The 20,725-nt window shown below is 44.7% G+C and overlaps 1 protein-coding gene across 1 annotated transcript in view; it reads right to left on the bottom strand.

The window, feature by feature from the left end:
- Positions 1-1,284: 1,284 nt before the first annotated feature.
- LOC126088226 (lachesin-like) overlaps positions 1,285-20,725 on the bottom strand; it is a 405,913-nt gene continuing 386,472 nt past the window's right edge. The window contains exons 8-9 of the mRNA XM_049906353.1: positions 8,342-8,518; positions 1,285-1,730 (exon numbers count right to left, since the gene is read on the bottom strand). Of these exons, the coding sequence (XP_049762310.1) occupies positions 1,285-1,730; positions 8,342-8,518 (623 nt within the window). The remainder of the gene's footprint in view (positions 1,731-8,341; positions 8,519-20,725) is intronic.

Here is a 20,725-nt window from a genome sequence, read left to right as displayed (position 1 = left end):
CATATGAACATTTCACACTGAGAAACTGATTTTTGCCAGCTAATATTCAATGATCGTCTTCCTACTAAATGCACGTGTTGTAAGCGGTTTTAGTTGGGTCGTCAACAATACTGAACTTTCAGTGTTGTTGACAGCACAACTGGAACCGCTTGTAGAAGGTGGCCTGAGTGGCAAGATTACCACTGACTGTTTGAACTTATTATAACAGTTACGATATCCAGAGGAACTTTGCATGGTAATTCGAAACGACACAGGCATTGCACTATAGTATTTATCCGCCGACACCGGGCAAGCAAGTTTCAAGTAAAATATCTTACCTGTACGGGAATATACGTAACGGATGTACGAGTAGAAGGCGTAGACGCATGGTTGACGACAAATGGAAGTTTGGATCTGGCTGTCAGTCGTGGACGGATAGCCAAATGGTAAGGCGACCGCTCGCCATAAGAGGGAAATCAGGGTTCGAGTCCCGATCTGGCAGATTTTCACTGTCGTCATTCCATTCTACAGCTGATGGTTGTACATATTCGAAATTACGAATATATTTAATATCTAATGACAGTGTGAAATGCTCATGTGAGCGTGTCATAATCACAATAGGAAATTTTGTTTAACAGGACATCCGCAAATGGGCATCGTGGAAACAGATAATACACAGCTTGAATTTTATTTGTTCAGTCACAAGCGGTTTCGGGCTATTAGAAGTCCATTTCCAGGTCAACAAGAACAGCGGGGTGTATCTCGGCTTCACGTGCGTCTGCCACGTGCCCGCAGCCGGGTGTCCAGTGGCGGCGGCCGAGCGCCTCATCGTCCTTGTTCGCCTGAAGATGGGCTAGTAATCTTGTTTCCAGAACAATATAGAATAAAAGAATTCAGTCCCTTAATCGCCAAAGATAGTCCTTTATTTTTCAAAACTAGTGACCATCAGTGTCAAGCATTTTTTGTCTTAAAATGCTTATCGCATGCCTCCAGTGTCCACGGATACGATGGAACAGCTCAGACGGGGCAGAGTAACTATAATGCATCTACATTTCGAAACATACATAAGAGCTCCCTCAACGCAGTATACGGGGATACATCTCAGCACATATCTCTTTCTTGTCTTCAGAATGATTTATTCGATTTGCATCTTGTACGAGTCTACATGAAACGTATTCGTCACTCTTCAGCGCCCCAGGACAGCCGAGACAGCAACATAACAAATGCTTCGAATGAGGCCGCACTCGGGCCATCTCGGCTGTCCGATGGAGGAGCCTCGAGTTGCAGCCAGGCCGTGGACGCGGTTCAGCGGCTGAAGAGTGCCGGTAAGGCGGCGACCAGGAGGGACGCCAGCAGTGTGGTGGAGTGGGGGCAGCCGACGGCCGCGGCTCCGGCGTCCAACGAGTTGGCCAGCCCTGGAGGCGGCGCCGTGGAGGCGCGCGCGGGCGCGGCGCGTTCCAGCAGCGGGTCGCGCATGCGGTCGCGGTCGCGGTCGTGGTCGTGGCCCGCGCCGCCACCCAGCGCGCCGTACAGGCCGAGCTCCTCGTCGTCCTCCGGGCCGAGGTCGTGGTGGCGGTACGGCAGCTGCTGCTGGCGGTTGCGCTTGCCCGCGTGGTGGTGCTTGTGGGCCCCGCGGCCGCCGCCCGCCGCCTCCGCCTTGGTGTGCGGCGGCGGCGCCTTCGGCCGCGACAGCCCTTTTCCGCCTGCCGCGTGCTGGTCCGGCCGCGACGTCGACCGCGGCAGGTACAGCTCTGGTGGTAAGAACACCACAAACCTTTCAACTACAACGTGAACACTAGTATGCTACCTACTGTAATGCCCGAATCATGAAGGGATTGCTTAAAAAAAAAGAAAAAATAGTTGAGCCTGGAAACCTAGATGGAAACATACAGTGCTTCATACTCTGGCCAGACCATTATGTGACCGAGAGCACTGAGAAACCGCTGATTGCAAGTTTTCTGATTGCGAAATGCGGGTAAAAATGCGACGCGGTCACATACAACCTATAAGCAAACAGCCCAAACACCAAATCTGGGAGAGGTATGTGTTGAGCCATTTGGCTATCGATCCCTGGGGAATCAGCTACAAGACTGTGAGGGGATAATATCCGCTGACCTATGGTGCTGTCCACAGTCAGGGATGGGAGCCGGATGACGGGATCCTGGCAGGATACTGCTGAGGTTCACCTCAGATCCCTGCTCCCTGAAGACAACGAGCACGCGGACACAGAGGAGCAACGCCAAATTAGGCAGGCAGATCAGAGACAATATCCGAACGACGCCATGGTATCCCCGTTCTTTTCAGAAGAGGTGGCTACCCATATAAAATCTTTAAAGAGAGGCAAGGCCCCAGGACTAGATGGCAGTGTAGCGGAGGTGGAACAATACGTCGCTCCCCAACCAGCAATACCTCTAACAAGGATATCTAATGAGGCATTACGATTAAGGATGTTTCTCTCCATCTGAAAGCAGGCCAATGTTGTCATTATTAAGCAGAGGCACAATCAAGACTACAGGCCAATTTGTCTCTTGGACCTGCTGGGTAAATTGCTATAGCGGTTTCTGGCTGAAAGACTGACAGCGCATCGCGTAGTGTGTGGGATGAGCGACAGGCAATTCGTCTTCCGATCGGGGCGATCGGCGTCTGACGCGATTGCCCTGGCGGCCGAGGTCTGTGGGTCATCCCCACACATGTACGACGATCACTCCAAAAGAAATGCACACTGCATGTGTGAAAGTTTTACAGTGTGCAGACACATCCTTCTTTCTTGTTTTCAAACATAGTTCAACCTGCTCCCGTGAGTGGCGCCATCACAGCATGTCTTCAAGATGGCTGCTACTCTTGACGTTCGTCAGAAGCAACATGATGTCATAGAATTCCTGTGCTGCGGAAACGAGACAGTGGGAAACATCCAAAAGAGGTTGAAAAAGGTGTATGAAGATGCTGCTGTCGATCGCAGTACAGTTACTCGGTGGGCAAGCAAGTTACGTGATGAAAGCGGGCACGGCAATATTGAGGATTGTCATCGCAGCGGCAGGCCTCGTACCGCACACACGCCAGACAATGTGCAGAGAGTTAACGAACTGGTGACTGCTATCTGTCAGCAGACGCATCACAGTGAACGAATTGTCACGCTACTTTGGGATAGGGGGAGGAAGTGTTTGCAGAATACTGAAAGTGTTGGCGTTAAAAAGGGGTTTCCAGGATGTTGACAGTGGCCCACAAAGAAACAAGAAAAACGGTATGCAGCGAACTTTTGGAACAGTACGAGAATATTGGAGATGAATTTCTTGGAGGAATTGTGACCGGTGATGAAACATGGCTCCATCATTTTTCACCAGAGATGAAGAGGCAATCAATGGAGTGGCATCATCGAAATTCACCCAATAAAAAAAAATTCAAAACCACACCCTCTGCCGAAAAATTTATGGCTACGGTCTTTTCCGATTCCGAAGGGCTCTTGCTTGTGGACATCATGCCAAGTGGAACCACCATAAATTCTGATGCATATATGACGACACTGAAGAAACTTCAAGCTCGACTGAGTCGTGTTCGACCACATCGGCAAAAGCAATATGTTTTGCTGTTGTACGACAATGCGTGGCCACATGTCAGTCAAAAAAACCATGGAAGCGATCACAAAACTCGGATGGACAACACTGAAACACCCACCTTACAGTAATGACCTGGCTCCATGTAACTATCATCTCTTTGGGAAACTGAAAGACTCTCTTCGTGGAACAAGGTTTGAAGATGATGACTCCCTTGTGCACGCTACGAAACAGTGGCTCCAACAGGTTGGTTACAGAGTTTTACCACGTGGGTATATAGGCGCTGGTTCTAAGGTGGCATAAGGCAGTTGAGAGGGATGAAAATTATGTGGAGAAATGAAAATATTGCTCCTAAAGGATGTATCTACACGCTGTAAAACTTTCAAACATGTAGAATAAATGATGGATTAAAAAAAATTGTGTGCATTTCTTTTGGAGTGACCCTCGTACGTAGTTGTCATCGTGGTAGACATCAGTGGTGCCTTTGACAACCTGTGATGGCCTTCGCTCGTCTCCTGCTTGCGGGAGAAAGAGCGTCTAGGGCCGCTATATGGCAGTGTTATGAGATACTGTATGGGAAGGCATGTCTGGCTATCATCCCTAGTAGGAGAGTTGGTAAGAGGATCACGAAGGGCTGTCCACAGGGCTCGGTCCTGGGGCCACTCTTTTCGGACATAAACATGGAGCCTCTCCTGAACAGCTTGGAGAGCAGTGCTGACGTGCTAGAGGCGACAGCCTACGCGGGCGACCTCCTCCTGCTGGTTGGTGGCTGCAGCCGCGAAAATCTAGAACCTGAAGTAGAGAGGGCAATGACCGTCTTGACACAATGGGGCCAAAAAACCAAAATGAGGGTAGTACCTAACAAGTCAACCTACTTGTTATTAAAGGGTCAGCTAGCCAGGAATCCAACAGTTCGAATCGAGGGCTCACCAGTCATTCGATGAAGAGAGGCCCAATAAGTGGGTGTTTTCATTGATGAAAAATTGAGTTTCGCTCAGCATATCGACACAGTGACCCAGAGGTCGTTAGAAGTATTAAATAACTTAATTGCGATTGGACATAAAAGGCTCCACCTACCTGCAGAGTTAATAAAGTTGTATCACAACACCATTGTAACCTATATAGAGGGTTACGGGTCAGGAGTATGGGCACACAGGCTCACGAGTGTCTTGCCCGCCCATGGCCGTGAGGAGCGTGCAGCGAAATATGTTCTTGCGTTCAGTTGGGGACCATAGAAAATATCCTGGCGAGGCATTGCTGGTACTTAAGGGGCTTTACCCTTGGCCATAAAAATAAGGGAACAGTCAGCATGGTACTCGGTTCAGAAAGGTAAATATGACAAGATTGAACAAATTTTGGGGGTTCACGTAGGGGACAAGTTTGCGATCAAAAGAAGGGGGGAAGAATTTTGGCAGAAATACTGGGACAACGAGGATACTGGACGAAGGACTCACCAGCTGTTATCTAATATCAGAGAACGATTACAACTTAAACATTTCAAGCCAAGTTAAGGGCTACTGCATTTCCTCACGGGACATGGACCGTACCCGAGATATCTTCGCCGGTTCGGGAAGCGGGCTAACCCCTCCTGTGACTGTGGCGCTGTAGGAGGCACTCCAGACCAAGTGGTCTATGAGTGCCCCCTGTTCTTCTGTGTGGCCGCCATATTAAGACAATAATTACCCATTCATGACACATACCACCTGATCAGAGACCAGGATACCTTTAGAATTATCGACAATCTCGCCAGCAAGGTCTCATCAAAGGTCCTGCAAGAATATAGAAGGTAGAACCAGTAATTAGTAGAAGATAGCGTAACATTCCCCGCACTTACCCCATTCCACAGGGGAGCGGAAGGACGATCGCCGTGACGGTCGGGAACCGCCACGTCCTGGAATAGGGGGAAGGTGCGACACCAAATTGGACTTGACAATGTACACCGATTATGACTCGTAGTGACTTTAGCTTTTTAAGTAGGATGTAGTTTTTCTGCAATATCAGTAGTAGTACCTGCAGGGATTCTAGTTCATAGCCAGACTGGTGCCAGGGGCACGCCCACTAGGATTAACTCGGTGGGTATGGCCAGACAAAAGTAGGTTTATATATCTTGTGGCATACCTGTAACGCTCCAGGGGTGCAGTTTGGTGGGGTAGTTTGGTATAGTAAACCTAGTAGTAAAAATGCTGATGCCCACAGAGTAGCTTACATTTCCTGTAGCACTAGAGAATCTAACACCTGGTGTAACAGTTAATACGCTGCACACAATTGTATTGTAAAAAGTACGACCCACTAATGTGTTAAGTGGTGAGTTTATGTAACATTGATAATGTTTCTGGAATGAAATTTTCACTCTACAGCGGAGTTTGCGCTGATACGAAACTTCCTGGCAGATTAAAACTGTGCGCCGGACCGAGACTCGAACTCGGGACCTTTGCCTTTCGCAGGCAAGTGCTCTACCGACCGGCTCACAGTTTTAATCTTCCAGGAAGTTTCATTGATAATGTTGCTGCTGAAGTGAAGATTGTAAAAAATCTGCCCAAACGCAGTATAAAGAGCCCACCAGTTGACGAACAGGGTGGAGGTCAACATTTCGAGAGTTCCTGCAGCAGGCGTGCTTCGAGTGTCCGTCAGCTGACAGCAAAAAATTATGTGAGTGAAAGAATCCATTCAGTTAAGCTTGTACACTAGGAAGGACTTGTAGTCTTGCCTGTACGTACCTCTGGACTGTGGGTAGCTAGTCTATCATGGTTTACTTGTACCTATGACTAATCGGCACTTACAATGTGACGTGTAACGGACCTGAGGGCTCAATTCAAGGAATAAGATAGTCCAGGCAAGCTATTAGTTCTAGTAATCTGAGTATCTAGTAAGCGTTAGCTATATTCTATGTTCACTGAAACTATGACCCAATACCTGTGCTCTTCGGTATGTTCATGTAAACTCGGTAAGGAGCAATAAAATTAGAGCAAGGTATCGACACGAAGTTCATCTCTTCATTTCTAAGTTCCCAGCCTGATACCCGAGTCCTTCTGTACTGTCTGCAAGCACAAAGACCTGACAAACCTGATAAACATGGACCTGTCGCCGACTCACATCCTATCACGAAGCTGCTCGCATGCTGAATAGGCGGTAGACCTGAAAAACCCCTCTTCGCGCCCTACTCGACTGAGGGACTCACGTTGCAACCCCCGTCGAGTTACGACATTACATTGCCGAAAAGAAAATGCAAGACCCTCAAGAACTGGGTTCAGTGGCACCAGCATATATACCGAGGTGACAAAAGTCATGGGATAGCGATATGCATAAATAGAAATGGCGGTGGTATAGTACACACAAGATATTAACATATTTTGAATGCGGAATGGTAATTGGACCTAGAAACATAGGACATTCCATTTAGAAATCGTTGCGAAATTCTATCTTCCAAGATCCACTGTGTCAAGAGTGCACCGAGAGAACCAAATTTCAGGCATTACCTATCACTTAACGACCGAGAGCAACGGCGTTTGTGTTGAGTTGTAAGTCCTAAAAGACAAACAACACCGCGTGAAATGTCCTAGTGGGAGTGTCCGCTGTATGGACGCCCAAAACTTCGTCTAAGGGTGTGAGAAAGTTTCACAACTGACGCAGCACGTCCAGCTTCTCCGAAAGGACCATCCCGCGACACGGAAAGCCACAATATGACCCCTTTCGAACTTGCTCATTTGGTTGTAGGAAGCCTGAGCGCATCTCCGTGGTATGGTTGCCTGCTCGCTTCACACGTTTGCACTACGCCAAGCCCTCTGGCTACAAGCATTCCCTATGAATGGGTAGACACACATGGCGCTCTGGTAGCTATGCTACTACGCTATCTGTTGGCGGACGACGCTGAAACCGTTATCAGTAAATCATGGTGTCACTCTAGACTGCATCACTTTGCAGACAGAACAAAGCACTCTTCCGTTCTTTCCGAGTCAAAGATTCTCGCTCCCCCTGGCCTCCTACTCGCAGGGTTTCCATACATATAGATACTAAAGGTAATTTATAAGTACATCCGGGACTTCCGAAGACGAGTGTGTGAAAATTGCAAGACGTACAGAGAAATTCAGCGTTTGTCAATTAGCCCGAAAACGCAAGGTTTCAAACATTTAAATGAAATTTTAAAAATATCACATTAATCTTGAATTTATAATGAATGATAAATACCTTTCGCGTTCCTTCAGTTGTGATTAAGCAATACTTTGTACATATCAGGTGCTTGACAGTGTTTAGCTTAGGAAGACTTGAGGTGAGGGTGGCAGGTGATGGAGTTGGTAGCATGGACGGGAGAGGAAGGTGGATGTAACTGGGTACCAGACAAGACAGAGAGGGGGCGCTAGTCGAAAATTATTGAGAACCTGAGAGCCAGAATGAGATTTTCACTCTGCAGCGGAGTGTGCGCTGATATGAAACTTTCTGGCAGATTATAACTGTGTGCCGGACCGAGACTCGAACTCGGGACCTTTGCCTTTCGCGGGCAAATGCTCTACCATCTGAGCTACCGGGCTCTACCATCCGAGCTACCCAACCACGACTCACGCTCCGTCCTAGAGTAGAGCACTTGTCCGCGAAAGGCAAAGGTCCTGAGTTCGAGTCTCGGTCCAGCACAAAGTTTTAATCCGCCAGAAAGTTTCAACCTGAGAGCCATTGGACCACTTCACTGTCTGATTCAGTTGATCGCATATGAGGAATGTTTAGTAGATACAGTTTTCATTCGGATTACAGAAAACACTGGTGCAGACTGCCGGTCACTGCTTGTGGCCTTCACCTACGAGGAACCCGTCAGACAATACCTTGGAGACGCACGCTGCCCTCGACGCGGCCAAGCGCGTTGACGGAGCTGCAGGTGTAGCTGCCGAAGTCCGCGGCGTGCACGTCGCGCACCGTCAGGTTCATCAGCACCGCGTACTCGTTCAGCTGCGTCTCGCGGATCACGTACTTGCCGCCCGTGTTCGCCATCAGCTTCTCACCTGCGGACACGCAGGACTAAAGGTGTCAGTGTTGAACGTGACGATCCTTCTGCAAAGCTGACACGGAAGGAGGATATCTGTAGGGGCGAAGTAGGCTTGAAAATATTACCTAAGTTAGTGTGTGTGTGTGTGTGTGTGTGTGTGTGTGTGTGTGTGTGCGTGTGTGTGTGTGTGTGTGTGTGTGTGTGCTTGTTTGGGATATTCAACTGCAAGGTTGAGATCATGCTAAATGGTAAGTGACAGTTAAGATTGTACCATTCTTTTATAAACTTTATTTCTTTACGATTACGTTGAATGAATGTCTGAACTTTGGAATCAGTACTGAACTCGAATTGTCGTGTTGCGTGTTGTAAGTGCAAGTGGTGTGCTTACTCTGTGTTACTGTTACCAAAAATTTACACGAATTGTTTGGGAAATGCAACTCCCAATACCAATAAAGGAATACAGTCACTGCAAAATACATTCAGTCCCTTAGGCACTGAATCATCTGGCCTTGTTCAAAACTGATAGCTTTGATCCCTCTGCACATAACAAATAAATTAAATTGTCTTACCTCTAAAGCAGCAACGGTGGAACGCGATATACTCTGGTCTCTCACAAAAAATATGAATGCTAGCTACAGGCTCATCAGTGTGCAATGCTGGTCATAATACTTGAAATGCACCTGAAATTCTTTTCGCTGATAAACGAGAACATTTAAGAAAATTCAACTTCTTTGAAAAATATATGACCTGGACAGAGAGGCGGTACTGATTGTGGTGAATTACTAGCACTGAGCTTTTTGCAAAATTACTTTGGAAGTTAAGTTTGTCTTTTCAAAAACATCTGACAATTATAGTTGCATTACTCACAATTGGTTCACAAACAATGAGATTTAAACAGCAAGTATTATCTAACTTCATAAATCCAACATAAATGCAAATCATCAAATTAAATACAGCTCTGTCAACAAATCTTAGAAACATTACAAAGCGAAATATCTAACTAGCCTTTTTATCAACGTGGTTTACGTACATTGTGGGGTTACTAAAAATTAGTAATTATCAGTCAACTCATTTGTACCAACACGCTAGCTAAAACAGAAATCTTTTCCTTGATTGCATGAAGACTTCCACTTCCATGTTCAACAACAATATTGCCATACCTACATTAATCTAACACTTGGTGGTTGCACACAGCACACCACAAAGACTGCCTACTCCATTGTCTTTCCCTCACAGACAGCCTCCTACAACTGTGCGCCCAGCGCTATCTTACCCCAACAAAACAGTATCTTTGGCTCTGCGGCCGCGCACAGTCAGCGATCCGCATTATCGAGCCTATCAGAGACATTCATCGTTTATAGGATACTAGTTGAATTTTAATTTATCAATATTCTTATCTTATTCTGGTGCCACATACAAGTGTGCCCCAATATACTCCTTTCAAGATCTACGGAAAGCTTATTTGAAGTGACATTAATGCGAGCCCTCCACCCAAGTCCGATTCAAGAACGATGGAGCTCGACGCAGGTTGAGCCACGGACGTAGACGGCATTGTCACCGGTTCCAAATGACAATTGCAGCATGCGCATAGAGGAGCTTTTAGCTCGAAGGAAGAGGGTATCGTGTATATTGTCTCTAGCTTCCTCATGCAGAATTCATCCGCCACGATAACTCGCAAAAAATGGAATAAAAATTCATAAACAGTTCCTACAGTTACCATAATACAGTGGTTACGACGTTCACAACAGAGCGCACAGAACACTACCGGAAGCTCATTGGCTGTCGGAGAGTGCTTGGCGTCACGTGCGCAGAATGAGCCTAAACTCGACAGCTGTCGTTTGTGACTCCATGTGGAATCCTAAATCCACGAACCTGTGGAGGTACTTACCTTGTGTTGGTGTATTATCCAGGGCTGCAGCTTCACGACTTGATTTGCTGATTCAGGTGTTTCTTAACATTATAAATAACAAACGGAAACTACGAGTTTGTTTATTATTTCTCATTTCAAAACCAATAACACAAGTACCATGCAACGAAACATTTCACAGTGTCGCGGCCTTCATCCAGGGTAAAAACTAACCTGTCAGAACGTGTACTAGCTACAGGGTGTTTCAAAAATGACCGGTATATTTGAAACGGCAATAAAAACTAAACGAGCAGCGATAGAAATACACAGTTTGTTGCAATATGCTTGGGACAACAGTACATTTTCAGGCGGACAAACTTTCGAAATTACAGTAGTTACAATTTTCAACAACAGATGGCGCTGCAAGTGATATGAAAGATATAGAAGACAACGCAGTCTGTGGGTGCGCCATTCTGTACGTCGTCTTTCTGCTGTAAGCGTGTGCTGTTCACAACGTGCAAGTGTGCTGTAGACAACATGGTTTATTCCTTAGAACAGAGGATTTTTCTGGTGTTGGAATTCCACCGCCTAGAACACAGTGTTGTTGCAACAAGACGAAGTTTTCAACGGAGGTTTAATGTAACCAAAGGACCGAAAAGCGATACAATAAAGGACCTGATTGAAAAATTTCAACGGACTGGGAACGTGACGGATGAACGTGCTGGAAAGGTAGGGCGACCGCGTACGGCAACCACAGAGGGCAACGCGCAGCTAGTGCAGCAGGTGATCCAACAGCGGCCTCGGGTTTCCGTTCGCCGTGTTGCAGCTGCGGTTCAAATGACGCCAACGTCCACGTATCGTCTCATGCACCAGAGTTTACACCTCTATCCATACAAAATTCAAACGCGGCAACCCCTCAGCGCCGCTACCATTGCTGCATGAGAGACATTCGCTAACGATATAGTGCACAGGATTGATGACGGCGATATGCATGTGGGCAGCATTTGGTTTACTGACGAAGCTTATTTTTACCTGGACGGCTTCGTCAATAAACAGAACTGGCGCATATGGGGAACCGAAAAGCCCCATGTTGCAGTCCCATCGTCCCTGCATCCTCAAAACGTACTGGTCTGGGCCGCCATTTCTTCCAAAGGAATCATTGGCCCATTTTTCAGATCCGAAACGATTACTTCATCACGCTATCTGGGCATTATTCGTGAATTTGTGGCGGTACAAACTGCCTTAGACGACACTGCGAACACCTCGTGGTTTATGCAACATGGTGCCCGGCCACATCGCACGGCCGACGTCTTTAATTTCCTGAATGAATATTTCGATGATCGTGTGATTGCTTTGGGCTATCCGAAACATACAGGAGGCGGCGTGGATTGGCCTCTCTATTCGCCAGACATGAACCCCTGTGACTTCTTTCTGTGGGGACACTTGAAAGACCAGGTGTACCGCCAGAATCCAGAAACAATTGAACAGCTGAAGCAGTACATCTCATCTGCATGTGAAGCCATTCCGCCAGACACGTTGTCAAAGGTTTCGGGTAATTTCATTCAGAGACGACGTCATATTATTGCTACGCATGGTGGATATGTGGAAAATATCGTACTATAGAGTTTCCCAGACAGCAGCGCCATCTGTTGTTGAAAATTGTAACTACTGTAATTTCGAAAGTTTGTCTGCCTGAAAATGTACTGTTGTCCCAAGCATATTGCAACAAACGGTGTATTTCTATCGCTGCTCGTTTAGTTTTTATTGCCGTTTCAAATATACCGGTCATTTTTGAAACACACTGTACATTCGTCGATATCCTGCCAAGACTGTCAAAGCAAAGGCCCAAACGCCCACCTTCATCTGAGCCATTAGTTTTTACACTGCGGTGATACGGACGTATACAGATGGCGGCAGTACCACTTACACAAGTATAAGGGTATCCGAAGTGATTATGGCCGCACCGCGGGAATTAAGAGACATTATACACGGAATGGTGGTTGGAGCTAGACGTATCGGACATTCTATTTCGGCAGTCGTTAGGGAATTCAATATTCCGAGATCTACACTTTCAAGAGTGTGTCACGAATAGCAAATTCGATCATAACCTTTCATCATGGACAACTCAGTGACCGACGGCCTCCACTTAGCGACGGAGAACAGCGGCGTTTGCGTAGAGTTGTCAGTGTTAACAGACAAGCAACACTAAGTGACGTAACCGCAGAAATTAATGTGCGATGAACCACTAACGTATTCGTTAGGGCAGTGCGGCTAAATTTGGCGTTGAAGCCTATGGCAGCAGCTGACCGACGCGAGTGCCTTTGCCTTTAGCGCTACACCGCCCGCAGCGTCTCTTCTCGGCTTGTGACCACATCGGTTGGACCCTAGACGACTGAAAACCGTAGCCTGGTCAGATAAGTCCCGATTTCAGTTGGTAATATCTGACGGTAGGGTTCGAGTAAGTTCGAGTATGGCGCAGACCCCACGAAACCATGGACCCAAGCTGTCAATAAGGCAATGTGAAAGCTGGTGTGGTATATTTTTACATGTAATGGACTTGGTCTTCTGGTCCAACTAAACCAATCATTGACTGTAAATTGCCATGTTCGACTACTTGGAGTCCATTCCCATCCGTTCATAGATTTTATGTTCCCAAACCACGATGGAATTTTCCTGGATGACAATGCGCCATGTCACAAGGCCACAAATGTTGTTAGAAGAACAGTCTGGACAATTTGAGCGAATGCTTTGGCCACTCAGATCGCCCGACATGAATCCAATCGAACGTTTATGGGAGATAATTGATAAGTTAGTTCACCCACAAAAACCTGCATCGGCAACACTTTCGTACTTACAAACGGCTATAAAGGCAGGTGGCTATATATTTCTGCAGAAGATTTCCAACGACCTGTTGAGTCCATGCCACGTGAGCTGCTGCACTACGCCAGGCAAAAAGAGGTTCGACACCGTGTTACTAGGTATCCCATGACTTTTGAGCCTCACTGTATTTTAGTACTTACGACATCAAAAACACCATATGTCGAAATGTTGTTGTTGTGGTCTTCAGTCCTGAGACTGGTTTGATGCAGCTCTCCATGCTACTCTATCCTGTGCAAGCTTCTTCATCTCCCAGTACCTACTGCAACCTACATCCTTCTGAATCTGCTTAGTGTATTCATCTCTTGGTCTCCCCCTACGATTTTTACCCTCCACACTGCCCTCCAATACTAAATTGGTGATCCCTTGATGCCTCAGAATATGTCCTACCAACCGATCCCTTCTTCTGGTCAAGTTGTGCCACAAACTCCTCCTCTCCCCAATCCTATTCAGTACCTCCTCATTAGTTATGTGATCTACCCATCTAATCTTCAGCATTCTTCTGTAGCACCACATTTCGAAAGCTTCTATTCTCTTCTTGTCCAAACTATTTACCGTCCATGTTTCACTTCCATACATAGCTACACTCCATACAAATACTTTCAGAAATGACTTCCTGACAATTAAATCTATACTTGATGTTAACAAATTTCTCTTCTTCAAAAACGCTTTCCTTGCCATTGCAAGATAAGATGAATAAAATCGAGATTCTCTCACAAACTACCGGTGATTTTCGCATGAAAATCTGGTTTAAAATATATGAAACGGGGTGTAAGTGCTAAAAACATAAAAAGAAATCATGAGAAAACTGGCAAAATAAAAGAAGCAAACACACTATTATTGTCATGCATAGCAAACGGTTCCGTTTGATTGGGTTATTACGAAAAAAGTACTGTATTTTGTCTAGGCAAAATAATAAGAAAGTTATAGGTCTATCTTTATAAATGTCTATAATACCTAACAGTAGTTAACATATTTTAAGTAAAATTAGTTACCACGTATTTTGACCTGTTGCTTCGTCTGAAAAGTTTCAATTTCTTCAAAAGTCTTTTCCAAAAAGGTATCGCAAAATGTAGGTAAGTGTTGTTCTCGTATCAGCTTGATAGAAACGGTCCCCCAACGCGAATAAAAGGCGGTTCTAATTTCCAATGCATGTTGGTAAATCTGGGGATAATTCTAAAAGGCTTACCAAATAAAGAAATCTGAAGCACAGGACGAAACCTGAAAGATCAGAATTAAGTTAAAAAGTCGATATCGAAAGGGACGGATACTTCAAGCAATTTCTTTGTAGAGGTCGACAGTGTGTGTCACGTTACATCAGAACCTGCTTTTGTGAAATTCAATTTACGTAATGAAGAGCAAAGCAGTTTTAATCTGAAATGGTGCCTAATAGATTTGGAACTGATCGGATGGTCGAAATCGAACTTCGGTTTCTGAAAAGAGCGGCGAGGCGAATAGAATTATTCACACAATCAGTCTTTCCTATTTGTACTCTTCCACCCACCCATACTAAAGCACAAACTATGTAAAATCGTCATTTTTGTTACGGTCAAAACGTGCTACGTAAGTCCTAACTGAATTATAAAATAAGACCAAAACCATAACGCACGAAAGTGTGACTGGGTAATTACGCACAAGAACGTCGAATGAGCCAACTATCCACATTACACATTGAAACCTAGTAGTTTAGGGAGCACTTCATACATTTTACAGAATCTTAAATGGACTGCTCTGCAGACAAACGAAATTCTGTCCCCTTGTCTGAATACAAAATATATTCACATAAAACGTGGGCTACTGAAACCTGTGGGCCGCAAGGACCACACATAAGAGGGTCCAGCACAAGGGCATTACGACATGTGCCATTGGCCTGTACTTTATCAAGTGACAAGTGCTTCAACTCGCATTATCAGCCAGAAGGTGGTACGTCCCGCCCTAGTAGTTGGTTTTACCCAATGCAGCGCACTATCTGTCACTAACAGACACTCTTCTTCCCAGCAATGCATGATAGGTAGGATATAACCCGTAGGAGGACAGCACACTGAACAACCTGATTATAGTGCACGCTTCCTTAGTTGCCACACGCGCCAATTCATTTCCCTGGATTACCTTCTGCCTTGCTACTCAGGAAAAGGAAAGCGCCAAATCCATCCTTTGCAGGCAGAGTTGTGAGACCAGGATATTGTGGACATATCTGTCTGTCGAATAAATTCAATGAATACATCCATCGGTTCGTAGGACACTAAATTATACAGATTCGTCCAGATGAATCATTGAAGTAGAAGTTTGACACTTAAGTATTAAGGACTGGTGAGGTATGTTTGAGAAATCCTGTAATTCTTTAGGTACGGTGATACAGTAAATTACACAACAGGGATTTCACTTAAAGAGGCACTGATATCTCTAAAAAGGACAGTCAGGGGAAGTGATAAATAAATGAATCTACAAGAAAGGTTAACAGCAAATAACTAAGCTTGCCCTTTTCTTACGCGATATACTGCAAACCATGGATGAAGGGCAATAGGTAGGTTGCATATTTCCGAATTTCTGGATAGTATTTGATACGGTATGTTGGCCAAGGTACGAACATGTTGAATTGGTTGCCAGATCAGTACGTTGTCCTCGACGGCGATTGTTCGTCAGGGACAATTGTATCCTGGGGAGCGCCCCAAGAAAGTGTGATGGGACCAATGTTTTTTTTTTTTTTCCTTTGAGTTACCAGTCTTCAGACTAGTTTGGTGTAGCCCGCTACGAATTCCACTCGTGAACCAACCTTTTCATCTCAGAGAAGCAATTGTAACCTACATTCTCAATTATTTACTGGATGTGTTCCAAACGTTGTTTTCCTCAGCAGTTTTCACCCTCTACAGCTCACTCTAGTACCGTGTGGGTTATTCCCTGATGTAACAGATGTCCTATCACCCTTTCCCTTCTTTTTGTCAGTGTTCATGATGTATTCTGTTCCTCGCCGATTTTGAGGAGAATTTCCTCATCCCTTAAACTATCAATCCACCTAGTTTTCAACGCTATTCTGTGGCAACACATCTCAAATGCTTTGATTTTCTTCTGTTTCGGTTTTTCCACATCCCAAGTTTTACTGCCACACAATTATGTACTCAAAACGAACAATTTCAGAAATTTCTTCCTTAAATTAAGCCAGGAATGCCCTTTTTGCCTGTGCTAGTCGGCTTTCTGTGTCCTCCTTGCTCCGTCCATCCTTAACTTCATCTACTTCGTGATCACCAATTTTGATGTTAAGTTTCTCGCTGCTATCTTTCCTCCTACTTCCCATTACCTTCGTCTTTCTCCTATTTTCTCTCAATCCATATTCTGTACTCATTAGACTGTTCATTACATTCAATAGACCCTGTAATTCTTCTTCTCTTTCCTCAGGACAGCAATGTCGTCAGGGAATCCTATCATTGACATCTTTTCACCCTGAATGTTTATCCCATTCTTGAACCTTTCTGTTGTTCCGGTCAGTGCTTCTTCGATATGTAGGTTGACCAGTAGTGGCGAAAGACTACATCCCTGTCTTACACCTTTTTATTTCGAGCATTTCGTTCTTGGTCTTCCAGTCACATTGTTCCCTCTTGATTTGTGTATATGTCGTGTATTACCCTTCTTTACACATAGCTTACCTCTGTTTTTCTCAGAATTCCAAACATCTTGCAACAATCTGTGGTTGTTTGCTGATGACCTTGTGGTGTATGGGAAGATGTCTTACTTGAGTGACTGTAGGAGGATAGAAGATGGCTTAGAATTTCTAGTTGGAGTGATGAATGGCAGCTAACTCTGATTGTAAATTAATGCGGATGAGTAGGAAAAAACAAACTCGTAATGTTCGGATACAACATTAGTAATGTCCTGTTTGACACAGTCACGTCGTGGAATGTAGCAAAGCGATATGAAATGGAATGAGCTTCTGACGACTGTGGAAGGAAGGCGAATGTTCGTGTTCGAGAAAGTGTGATTCATCTGCAAAGGAGACCGCATAAAAAATGCCGGTATGACCTACTATTGAGTATTATTTGAGTGTCTGGAAACGAACTAGGTCGGATTAAAGGATGACGCCAAAGGAATAGAGGCGTCGACTAGATTTGTCACCAGTACGTACATACAATAGCCAGGTATTATGGAGATGCTTTGGGTACTCAAATGACGATCTCCGGACCTACGGCGCCTTTCTTTTCAACGAGCACTACTGAAACACTTGGAGAGTCAGCTTTTCAAGCTCACTAGCAAATGATTGTATTCCTACCAACATTCATATCGCGCAAGGACCACGAAGAACGGAAACGAGACTTTAGAGCTCTGTTTTCGAGTAAATCGTGAAAGGAAATGACGAGCAGTGATACAGGATACCCTCCACCACGCACCGTATGGTGGCTTACAGTGTATTTATGTAGATGTAATATAGATGTATAAACCTTGCGTAAAAGAATAAATACTTCATTTGATCCACGAAAAAGGTAGGTACAAAGATATTCAAGAAAAGACGGGAATACAGAGTTATTGGTCACTTGCAATGAAATAAATAGGAAGTGCAGGGAAGTTAAGGTGGAATGACTGCAGGAGAAATGTGTAAAACCAAAAAAGAAATTTTTGTAGCAGGGTTGATTCAGCAACTCGGAAAGTCAAAGCAACCTCGGGTGAAATTGTAAAAAAAAGATGCCAACATTAAGAACAGAAGAGGAAATCCCTTGTCAAAAGCAGAGAAGAGAGAAAATAGGCTGAAAGGGTACACTGAAGGCCTCTACCAGTAGGAAGAACTGTCTGATGACGTGACAGAATGAGAAATGGGCGTCGACATGGAAGACGTAGGGGATTCAGTATTACAGTTCTGAAAAACGTGACATAAAATAAGGCGGAGAGCATTGATATACCCGCGGAATTTCAAAAGTCGTTCCTGGAAGAGACAACTAAACAGCTTTGCAATGTGGCTGGTACAATCTACCAGTACTGAGAAATACTATCAGACCTTCTAAATAATATCATCCAGACAATCACGAAGCTAGTAAGGCTAGATAAGTGCGGGAAGTATGGCACAATAAGCTTAACAGGTCATGTATCATACTTGCTGACAATAATAATATACATAAGAATGGAAGAGATAGTTGAGGATTTTTTGCATGACGATCATGACCTTTTAGAAAAGGTAAAAGCACCAAGGAGGAAGTTTCGACACTGTGCTTTTAAGGGAAGCTGAATTTAAGAAAAATCGACAGAATCGCAGAAAAGTGTTGACAGTTTCGAATGATGAAAAGATGCTCGAAATTTTGAGGAATCTAGGTGTAAGATATGGAGAAAATGGGAAGTAGACGATATGTACAAGAAAGGATATTAGCCACGCGGGGTAGGCACGCTGTCTGCTGAGGCGCCTTGTCACGGTCCGTGCCGCTCCCCCCCCCCCCTCCAGCCCTCCACCAATCGGGAGGTTCGAGTACTCCATCGGGGCATGGGTGTGTGTGTTGTCCATAGCGTAAGTTAGTTTAAGTTAGATTAAGTAGTGTGTAGGCTTAGGGACCGATGACCTCTGCAGTTTTGTCCCATAAGATCTTACCACAAATTTCCAAAAGGATATTAGACAGGGGATTAGAGAAGAAATTAGATATGGAGTAAGGGTATTGCTTCTACTGTTCAATATAAAGAGCGATGACGGAAGTAAACGAAATGTTCATGAATAGGATTAAAATTTAGGATGAAACGATATCAGTGATAAGATTAGCTGATGACATTGCTAGCCTCTGCAATAGCGAGGAAGAATGACAAGTTCTGCCGCATGGAATGAACAGTCTACGACAGTTCAGACCCTTGTCCAACCATCTAGATTTAGGTTTTCCGCAGTTTCTCTGAATACATCCAGGCAAATGTCGGGATGATTCCTTCGAAACAGCACGACCAATTTTCTTCTGCGACATTGACAAAATCCGAGCTTGTGCTCCGTCTCTAATGACCTTGATGTCGACGGGACGTTAAACCCAATTTTCCTTCTTCGTTGAACAATCTAATGAGTTCAGAACATGGACCGAGAGTAAGCGAAGAAAGACGAGAAACTTAACATCAGGTTTGGTGATCACTAAGTACGCGAAATTAAGGAATTCCGCTACAGTAGAAGAAAAATAACACATCAAGGACGAATCAAGGAGGACTAAAACACACCCTACTACCTTCCGAGGTGAACTTTCTCAGTCGCCGGACTATAAGAATCTGGCCTTATGTCAGTGAATTTCATCACCTGCAGCACATTTCGTCGCATTGTTGTTGTTGTGATCTTCAGTCCTGAAACTGGTTTGATGCAGCTCTCCATGCTAATCTATCCTGTGCAAGCTCCTTCATCTCCCAGTACCTACTGCAACCTACATCCTTCTGAATCTGCTAAGTGTATTCATCTCTTGGTCTCCCTCTACGATTTTTATTCTCCACACTGCCCTCCAATGCTAAATTTGTGATCCCTTGATGCCTCAGGACATGTCCTACCAACCGCTCCCTTCTTCTAGTCAAGTTGTGCCACAAACTTATCTTCTCCCCAATCATATTCAATACCTCCTCATTAGTTACGTGATCTACCCACCTATCTTCAACTTTCTTCTGTAACACCACATTTCAAAAGCTTCTATTCTCTTCTTGTCCAAACTATTTATTGTCCATGTTTCACTTCCATACATGGCTACACTCCATACAAATACTTTCAGAAACGACTTCCTGACACTTAAATCTATACTCGATGTTAACAAATTTCTCTTCTTCAGAAACGCTTTCCTTGCCATTGCCAGTCTACATTTTATATCCTCTCTACTTCTACCATCATCACTTATTTTGCTCCCCAAATAGCAAAACTCCTTTACTACCTTAAGTGTCTCATTTCCTAATCTAATTCCCTCACCATCACACGACTTAATTCGATTACATTCCATTATCCTCGTTTTGCTTTTGTTGATGTTCATCTTATATCCTCCTTTTAAGACAATGTCCATTCCGTTCAACTGTTCTTCCAGGTCCGTTGCTGTCTCTGACAGAATTACAATGTCATCGGCGAACCTCAAAGTTTTTATTTCTTCTCCCTGGATTTTAATACCTACTCCAAATTTTTATTTTGTATCCTTTACTGCTTGCTCAATATACAGATTGAATAACGTCGCGGAGAGGCTATAACCCTGTCTCACTCCCTTCCCAACCACTGCTTCTCTTTCATGCCCCTCGACTCTTATAGCTGCCATCTGGTTTCTGTACAAATTGTAAATAGCCTTTCGCTCCCTGTATTTTACCCCTGCCACCTTTAGAATTTGATAGAGAGTATTCCAGTCAACAGTGTCAAAAGCTTTCTCTAAGTCTACAAATGCTAGAAACGTAGGTTTGCCTTTCCTTAATCTTCCTTCTAAGATAAGTCGTAAGGTCAGTATTGCCTCACGTGTTCCAACATTTCTACGGAATCCAAACTGATGTTCCCCGAGGTCGTCTTCTACCAGTTTTTCCATTCGTCTGTAAATAATTTGCGTT

The sequence above is a fragment of the Schistocerca cancellata genome, chromosome 6, assembly GCF_023864275.1.
Source record: "Schistocerca cancellata isolate TAMUIC-IGC-003103 chromosome 6, iqSchCanc2.1, whole genome shotgun sequence".
Classification (NCBI taxonomy): domain Eukaryota; kingdom Metazoa; phylum Arthropoda; class Insecta; order Orthoptera; family Acrididae; genus Schistocerca; species Schistocerca cancellata.
The sequence above is the reverse complement of the archived record's forward strand: the minus strand, read 5'-3'. Positions and strand labels throughout refer to the sequence as shown.